Here is a 9849-nt window from a genome sequence, read left to right as displayed (position 1 = left end):
CAGGGGACTGGGGATCTTTTTCACGACACTCGGTAACTAGATTATGATGATTCATAAGCAGGTCATTAGGTGCTTATTTTATATTATTGTTTGGCTTTTTATCCACTAATAATTTGTGTAAACAAACATCTCTAATAGGATTATATAATCCAGATCATATAATCTATATAAAATAGGCTAGATTATATAATCCTGCAATGAAACAACACATGTTCTTATTTAGAACTAACGGTTCAAAACAAGTTAGATTATATATATAATCTAAGTAGATTATAATCTCAAACAAACAATCCATAAATGCTCTTCAATTTATATGTGAAAAAAATCTAGTTTTATCATGTTTTTCCTGAATTTATTTAAAAAATCGAATTTTAAAAATTTAAAACGGAATTTACCGAAATCGGACAAAAAAGGAATTTCCTGGACTTTTCCGGGAACGGAAAATTTCACCGGGCGAATTTGTGTCGGGAAATTACTCCCTGGCGCACGCATGGCTCGCACAACGCACAGGCTGCCGTGCGGTCAAAGGCTGCTGGTGCTGGCTCAGCGTGGCCACCGAGGTGCAGTCTGGCCAGAGCTCGCTGCAGGTCTTCGCCGTAGCATCCCCAGGAGTAGGTGGCAGGTGGCGCGGCCAGTTGGACCTTGCCAGATAGGAGTCGTATATAGCGGAGCGAACGCAGCCGGCAGCCACGCCTGCCAAATCCCGCTCCGATCTAGGTTATGTCCGTACAGCTGGGCTCGTCCCTGCAATAGCAGTTATCACATCTTTTATTCAGGAAACAGTGTAATCTACATTATAAATAGTCTATATTACACAATCTACTAAAGACACCTAATCCCTACCACCCAAGGCTTAAAGACAACTAATCCCTGTCACCCAAGGCTTCTGTAATCCAACATACGGTAATTCTTGGTCATGGACTCATGGGTAATGCTCAGCCACAAGTCCACAACCAATGTCGCTGTTCGAAACCACGGATGGCCAAAGGCCACCGCCCCATCAAAAACTTCCTAGTATTTTTATTGGTGACGTACCGTGTGCGAGGCGACTATACACATCGAGATCGCACCAACCTGATGTCCCTGCAGATCCTGATTCAAAGTGGCAGGTGCCGCCTTTGCAGAACCGCATACACCCCACCCCCAGGGTCAGAAGCAGAAAATAGACACACGACCCGGCGGCCTCCAGAATTGACTAGTAGGTGATCAAGGCACATTCAGTTTATTCTCGAAACGGTAAGTGAAGAACTGAAACGGTAAGTGGAGAACGACCATTATCCAAGAGTTGCCAGCAAGCTGGGGATCAAAAGTAGTAGTACGTAACATCTACTGGCATAGGAGTAACAAACAGCATGGAACAGGGTAGCACACAAGCTATACATGCACAACAGTAGCATCCAAAATTACACGACACAACCCCTCCCCCCTCCCCCCGGTTCACCGTCACTTCCCAACCAACAGCAATCAACACCGACATCAGGAATAACTCCCTCTGACGATCACCAAGAATAATCAGCGCCAGGACTCAACAACACGACGACCAAAAAAGAGCAAAACTCCCCATGGTCTTTCTCCTCGCCGGTGCCAGGGCACACCAGCCATCTGTAAGTCACGCCCCCCCCCCCCCCCCCCCCCTCACTTGCTGCCGCACTTGAAGCCGTGGCACACCGACAGGATGATGATGAGGATCAGCGCGATGATGATGCCCAGGACGATCAGCTTGATCTTCATGTTTTGGAGCCACATCTTTCGCCGCACGTTGGTGCCCTGCTGTCTGAAATCCTGTGCCTGCAAACCGGGTTTTTTTTAAATTTTCACAAGTTACGTGTACGCCGATTGGCTTGCTTCCATTGATCCTAGATTGCATAAAGAAGCTGCTTTCTTTCTTATTGTTATTACTTCCCCTATTTCTCGGCATTGGATACCTGCCAGGTGTTCTCATTGTAGGAGACAAATGGATAAACACGCACTCATCAGTAGTAAAAGATTTGGGGGCATTGGGATCTAAAATATCTATGTGCAACTCGAGATTACTATAGGGTACAGATTTATAGGGTCAGTAACAAATGGGTTAACAGGATTACCAAGTTACTATGCTTCATGGTTCACCAATGCTATGATAGGAACCACATATATTCTCAAGCAAGCAGCCTGTGCAGCTAATGCCAATACACAGAAAGAACCATTAACATAGCAGCTAGTCAACTACCAAATCTGTGGAAATAATTATATTGGTATGTCGATGCCATTTTTCCATGTCGACAGTTCAACCAGAGATCAACTATATATGCATAATAATTTAGTTTTGTTTTTCTGCTAACAGCATGATAGTCATCTAACATAAGCCGCTTCACCTTACAAGCACAGCAGTGTTCCTACAAACATGATGGCTTGCTAGTTGTCTGACAAAAAAAATGTTAGTCCAGACTACAGGATCTGTTGACATTCAAGACAGCGTTTTCGCAGCATGCTGTTCCGACCAGTTAATTTAATCAAATCATCATGCTTCCACTTTTAATTTATAAAGCAACACCTGATACTTGCTCTAGTGAGAATTATTTAACAAATGATGCAATCCTACTACGTGATAATGACATTTCAACGAACAAGGTCACTGGCACTTTAGGTGGGTTGAGTAGCACATGCATCAGGCATTCAGGCTTCTACAACATACCGAGTCAAATTCATTGTACACTTAATGTTAAGGGTCAAGAAGCTATAGACATGTTTTCTTCTCAGGGTGAAAGACCTATGCTAACTTTTATCACCAATTTTCCCTAAATGCTACGTAGAGTTATATATTCTATAGATAAAATGAGTTCATCTTTGCTTTACTGGATCTACACACATGCAAAATTAAATTGCTAATGTGTACATCCTAAAAGAATCCTTTACCTGAGAACGCAGATTTTCAGTTTTGTCAACTAGCAGCTCAATCTTCTCACCACGGTCAAGAACCTGAACATTAAAATAGTAATAAGGAATCAGGAATAATGTTTGAGGTGCACTGTCTTTTTCATTATAATGCAGATATGTGTATTTTTCAGATTATTAAATATAGTACCTTCTCAATGTTTTCCATCATAACTCCTTTGACTTCGGAGACTTGGGCCTTCACCTTGGCAAGCTTGCTAACCTCCTCAGGGTGGTCCACACAGTACTGCATGTGCTCTTTAAGCTTTGGTCTTTAATAGTAAAACAAATAGACGTTAGTCAACAAAGTCAAGGGAGCTTAATGATTTATCAAAGATTATATAAAACAAACAAAGAGGACAGACCCAAACTCCCTCTTCAAGCTGTTCGCTGCAGCAGTAGCTGCTTTCCCGCCTCCATACTTTTTGGTGAAGTCTTCCTTAACTCTGTCCAGGAAAGCTATGGGGATTTGTCGCCCGACTGATTCAACAGCAACTACACAGTACGCTGTAGAAAAGCAAACAATATTTATCATTTAGATGTTCTAGAACATTGGTTGATTGATAAAGTAAGCATCAAAGCACAAATATATTAGCCAATGTTTCATGTTAAACTAAGAAGTTTCACAAGGGATAAATAAGTAAAAACAAATAGTCATATTTGCTTAATGTTAACCAAAGATGACTTCAAGAAAAAGAAAGTAATGAACGTTCTATATTTGGACAGCCATATTGAGGCTGTCAGATACATGCAGAGACATTATTCAGTCAAAGTACTATAAAGATTCACATCTAACTGGCTAACTCACAGGTCATGACGGCAATGCAAACCCTCCATTATGCAGCCATACAGTGTTACTTGCAGCATACTTCTCTTGCATAATAACTCGGTATATTTGATCTAGAACAACACGATCTATTGAAATGGATGCCTAACTTATATCAGGCACGAGGAACTTGTACATCATTCATCATCACATGATACTATAATATGCTGGAACCTCTTATATCATAAAAGAGTACCAAATGAAAGCAGAATTGAGCTACACAACTATGGAATCAACTGGCATGGCACCAGTAGAATCGGCAAAGTGGCGACCACTTGCAATGGCTAGAAACAGGAGAAATATATCCCACGTGGTTCCATCCGACAGATATATGCCAGTTGAGACACATGAATCTGTGATAAGGTTCCCTGAGTCAAGGACGGTCGAGACACCTCGAAGTCGAAGCTGTATCCATAACGCATCATTCTCAGCAAACGATATAGGTGGAAATAAAAAACATCCGAGCGCCCCCCCCCCCCCCTATAAATAGCCATTTATTAAAGCAACTCCCGACCCTCCCGGAAAACACACATCTCATCTCAACTCAAGGTGGAGTCCAAACAGCTGCTCCGATCGATGAGCGTAAAGCCACAGCCAGCTTCGCTCAGATTAGGCTCGAAGCAACCGTCGAACCTAACCCCACCTAACAACACCTCGATACGGCAGAACCTGAGACCCCAACGAGGCGGATCGAGGCGAACCCCGCGAGATCCAAGCGAGGCGAGCCCCGATTCGAGGCCGCGGCTGCGCGGATCCAGGCGGTACAGCGCGGATCGGAGCCGGAGCGACGGAAGGGATGGGGAGGGGGGGAAGCTACTCACTGAATCCGTCCTCGACGAGGTAGTTGAAGGTGTGGCCGTCGCAGTTGTAGGTGAACTTGTTGTTGCTGGCGGGGAGCTTCTGCAGGCACTGGGCGGCGATGGTGGTGAAGTTGCCGGTGAACTCGGTGTACTCGGCCAGCACCACGGTGCCCCGCGCCACGAACGCGTAGATCAGCGACTGCTGCCCCATCGGCTCGGCTCCTCCTCCGCCTACAGTATTAGCCCCCTCGCCCCTCGCTGCCGCCGGTGGAGAGGTGGAGCTCGCCGGAGGCGCTGTGGGCGTCGGAGTGGTCGAGGAGGCCGAGGAGGGAGGGGAAAGGGGGTCTGTCTGGGAGTGGTGGGAAGGCGTGGAAAGGAAAAAGGGGAGGAAGAAATGGAATTCGGGTACGGGTGGGGACACGGCCCGCGGGGTGTTTTTTGCGCGGCGGCGAGGGCAGCAAGCCCATGGTTACTTTGACCCGTTTTCATTTTGTGATGTGATAGTTTTTTCTCTCCTCGCGCTTGTCCGCTCCCTGACGTATAAACGCGTATTCAGTGTGTGAGCGGTCTCCAGCAGTTCTCTAGTTTTGCACGATCTGGACAGCCTAATAAGTATACGAGCATGGGTTAGCCTCCAGCTGTTCGTTTGCTCATGTGAATCCGCAGACTGTGTATCCGGATCTCCAGAAGCTATAGAAGTCACCAGATATGGCTAGCACGTAGAAATTGTTAGGTTACCAAAGCGAAGTTGAACCTAGAACTACAAATGTCACGATCAGAAATAAGTTCTGTAAGAAAAAAAATAGAAGAAATTAGGGCTGACTTTCCAGCAACGATCAATTAATTGATCCTTATTCCTTGCTGAGGCTAAGGTATCCTAGTAATTGTAATGTTAGGATGGCGATCTTTCTCGGGGTAGATTTAGGACCTATTTTGTTTCCTGCATAAGACGTCGTAACTTAACTATAGTTAATCGCTCGAAATTAAGAACTACGCTTAGATAAAATAAAGTTAGACGAGTTCTGGCATCTTAGACTCTCTTCGACAGTTTCATCTATATTTCTCTGCATATATCCTACTATCACGCCACGTCAGCAATATCTTCTCTATATCACCATCCTCTACAACGGTTTCTCCTAAATTCTCCCCCTTATATCCCACTATAACCATAAATATCATTTTTCATGCATATTCATCATCAATTATCATTTTTTCCAACTAACAAACAAAGCTACACACATAAATCAAGACTAGGGGGCCAGCAGCCGCAGCTTCAAATGTGGTGGTTCGCTATACAAAACGCTAACATTGTAGCTGTTGTAGGGGAAAACGATGAACACAAATCGTGTACAAAGTTGTCGCCATAGTTAGGGGAGGGGCGTTCGGCGGTGTCATTGTCATCCGAACCATGGCTCGGAATCTGACCCATCTAAGGCCTTGTTCGGTTATTTCAATTCCATGTGGATTGGAGTGTATTTGAATGGATTGAGATGTATTTTGACTTGTTATGGATTTAAACCGACTCAATACCATTCAATCCACATGGTTTAACGGTGAAACGAACAAGCCCTAACTAGAATAGACTTGTATCTTCTCTAGATCCTTTTTTCATTTTTCTTGGCGCTCATGGGAGGATTAAGGCCCCAGGCTACCCAGAAATGGGTGGAGCATGGTCCATCTAACTAGAATAGGTTCATGTTCCCTGGCCATTTTTCTCATTTTCTGACACCCTTCAATCCTTCATCCTCCATCAACTGCCACTGCACAGGCCTCACACCCTCACCAAATCGGTCACCACCCAACAGCCACATCCTCCTGCCTCCGACCTCTAGCTTCCTCCTGCTCCATCCAGTCATTAGAGCTAGGCGTTCAGGTATACCCAAAAAATCGAGTTGGGTTGTTCGCGTTTCTAAAATTTCGGATATCCAACGGCTAAACCCGAACTCCACCCGATATTACTTGATACACAATTTTTCGGGTACCAAAAAAATCGGAGTCGGGTTAAACCGAGATACCCGACATTCCTAGCTTCTTCATTGTTGGTGCCACTCTTTAGTGTTAGCTTCACCACAGTTCTCTTGCCCCTACTGGATCCTGCTAGCATCCCGCAATGTAGTCCTGCATGGCTAACAGATAGGGGCTATGAGGGATTAAGGGAGATAGGGCATCGAGCGACTTGCTGGCGTGCAGGCACTGGGTGGCTTGCTGCCTGGGCGGCGACAATGCGCAAGCTAAAGGAGCAAGGCACAAGTGGACCGACAACGCAGGCTTGGGTGGCTCGATGGGGCGGCAGGCGACAAGCGATGAGCTAACATGCAGGCGTCAGGCGAAGAGTTGGCAAGCGGCCGCCGGCTGTGGCATGCTTAGTGCGTGAAAGTCGCCTAGAGGGGGGTGAATAGGCGAAACCTGAAAATTATAAACTTTGAACACGCACTTCTCATCGGGTTAGGGTTAGAAATAAATAATGTTGAATTCGGAGTGCGGAAGATAGTTCTTCTTGCTATGAGTTGCTCAATCAATGCAGATAACTTTGGGAGTCAACTCAAAACAATATGAGCAAGAGAACTTTTAGAGGGGGAGGAGAGGGGAGAAACAAATCGAGTGATGAAGATCAACACAAATGAACACGGTGATTTGTTTCCCAAGGTTCGGTTCCAAAAAACCTACTCCCCGTTGAGGAGGCCACAAAGGTTGGGTCTATTACAAGTCTTTCTCTCTCTCTCAGTCGGTCACTTAGACCGGTCGAGTGCTTCTTCTTAATCACACGGGTTACTAAGACCCCGCAAGGATCACCACACAATTAGGTGTCTGTTGCTAGCTTTACAAAGCACTTGGAAAGATTAGAATGAGAAGAAGGAAGCAACCAAGGAACAAGATCAACAAAAGAAACATAAATCACACTCTCTCAAGTCACTAAAACACTTTTGAGCACTTGACTTGATTTTTGGAACTTGGAGAGGATTGATGTTTTGATTGTGTCTTGGAATCTATCCTTTTGCTCTAGTATTGAATGAGGAAGTTGGAATGCTTGGATGTCTTGAATGGTGGTGGTTGGGGGTATTTATAGCCCCAACCACTATTCCAGTCGTTGCTGTCGATGGGCACACCGGACAGTACGGTGGTGCACCGGACATAGCACTATTCACTGTCCGGTGCGTGCCACGTCAGCATTGGTACGAAGCATGGATATCTCTTTTTACGAAGCATGGATCTTTTTCTTTACGAAACATGAAAAGAAGGGAATGTGTTTTTTCGCCGAAGGCTAAAAAACGGTATGTATGTAAGTTTCATGCATCGCAAAGAAATAAGTTACAATAATTTACATATTCGATTCAAAGTTACACACATCAAATATCATAGTTTTGTTACAATAGAAACCTAATCTTCCTTCATTTGTTATATACATCAAGCTTTTCAAAATGTTTATTACAATAAAATCTATTCCTCTTTAAGGACTTTCTCTGCAACTTCGTTCAGCATTTTGTTGACGACTTCGTCGACAGTGGATTCGGCCATGTTTATGATGTCCAGCGCTTCCTTCATTTCTGGATCAGCTAGAGGATCGTACGGTTCCGGAAGCAGAGGTAGTTCAGCTGAAGTAGGAAAAATTGATTAATTCGAAGCCACAAAGCAAATACCGAAGCTAAAAAGCCAAAAAATAATACCTATACGCTTTTCGAGCTCTGCAGCCTCTTCAGCTCGTCTTGCTTCCGCTCGGGCGTCATGGGTGTCTTGTTCATTCTTTTTTATAATTTCATAGGCCATCTCTCGGCCACCATTCACCCAGACATCATTGTAAAACTTCCCACCCATCAAGGTTGCTTCAGCTGATGGATCCTTCATATCATCCACGGAGAAGGCAGCTTCGGCCTAGGCCATGGTCTTGACGTGATCACACCTGGCCTTCTCCAAGATGGCTAAAATCCCCCACGCACCGGAAAACGCACAAACATCCCCCCGATCACTCAGAATTTCTTCGAAGGCTTCGGCTTCTCCACTTATCCATTCAATAACGCCTTCGGGGTCGCCTTGTATGAAGTTTTCTTCAGCAGAGTAGGCACCACTTTGGCGAAGCTAGTTTTCAATTTTTTCACACAATCCAAGGATTTCTCGAAACACCTTTCCTTGGATTGGCGAAGTTCTTCAACATTTTTCTCTAGATATTTTTCCAGTACTCATTGATCTCTCGGTTGGCCTATGCGAGCGCACAATTCTCTTTAGCTTCGGCCAGCTGTCTCCGAAGATCTTCAATTTCCGTTTTCTGGGCTTCGGCCTGAGCTTTATAGTTAGCTTTGTCTTCCTTTACTTTATTTACAAAGAAATCAAAATGTTATCTTTCTCTATACCTTTGTTTCTTAGTTCAATCACTTTTGAACGAAGGTTATTAAGGGCCATTGTATAGCCTTCGTCTTCAGTATTCTTCTGCGCCCTAAGGGCATTACTAAGAATTAGGCCCTGCAAAGAGGAGGAAAGAATTGAGCATGGCAAATAAAATACTTAATTCTCAAATTCAAAGTTAACTTCTATACCTTTTATACTGTTGTATGCTAGGCTGTCGGCAAGATCATCCTTCGACAAAATTGAAAGGCCATCTTCCAGCTTCAGGAATCCCATGCTTTTACCTATCTCCCGGCAAATAGATATGTCTTTATTGTCCGAGAGACAGTACAAGAAGTCATCATCGTTAGTGCCATTAAACACTAAAGCTCCCTTCGGGTATTTCAACTTTTGCGCATAGTGACTGGCTTCCAGAATTTCTTCTTCGGACAATTCTTTCTCAAAGCGTGTCGAATGATGTAGTCAACATTTTCGATCAGAGCTTCGGGAGCAGGAGTATCGATCTTTTCAGGTACAATCCTTATTATGGTTTCGGGGGTGTGGCGGAACTGCCCGAATTATTCTAACTTAAGTGCCTAAGTCCCGCCTTAGAGGCTAGACCACACTTAAATGGGAATAACCCGTCAATCCCTCGGATCTAGTCTGACACGGCCACTGACAGGATCAAGTACCACAATCTCACTCGATGGTGAGTCACAGAGCAAATACAATAAAGCATAAAACCATACATTAAAGAGTATTAAATTATTACATCATCATCGGAGTTTTGCAAAAGTAGTCATCATTGTTCGAAGTGCAGCGGAATAAAACTAACGGTAAATAAACAGAGAGATGCAGAAGCCTGTCCCATCACTCCTCATGCTCCTCCTCAGCCGAGGTAGGGTCCCACTCACAGTCCAACCCGGTGGCAAGATGGACGGCCAAGTCACTCCGGCAACCATGTCCTCCAGAGAACCTGTAAAATTATGCCAC

General features: G+C 44.5%; 1 protein-coding gene across 2 annotated transcripts; it reads right to left on the bottom strand.

Annotated features, from left to right (window-relative positions):
• Nucleotides 1-1335: 1335 nt before the first annotated feature.
• On the bottom strand, nt 1336-5031 carry LOC100282409 (vesicle-associated membrane protein 725). 2 transcript variants are annotated; one of them, XM_020540531.3, is made up of 5 exons: nt 4561-5031; nt 3279-3420; nt 3065-3185; nt 2896-2958; nt 1336-1925 (listed from the first exon to the last, which is right to left on the bottom strand). In XM_020540531.3, exons 1-5 carry the CDS (start codon nt 4748-4750, stop codon nt 1905-1907), a joined length of 537 nt encoding a protein of 178 aa, XP_020396120.1. In that variant the 5' UTR covers nt 4751-5031; the 3' UTR covers nt 1336-1904.
• Between the last annotated feature and the right edge of the window lie 4818 nt (nt 5032-9849).

This window comes from Zea mays, chromosome 7 (assembly GCF_902167145.1).
Source record: "Zea mays cultivar B73 chromosome 7, Zm-B73-REFERENCE-NAM-5.0, whole genome shotgun sequence".
Classification (NCBI taxonomy): Eukaryota; Viridiplantae; Streptophyta; class Magnoliopsida; order Poales; family Poaceae; genus Zea; species Zea mays.
Note: the sequence above shows the minus strand (reverse complement) of the source record. Positions and strands in the feature narration are given on the sequence as shown.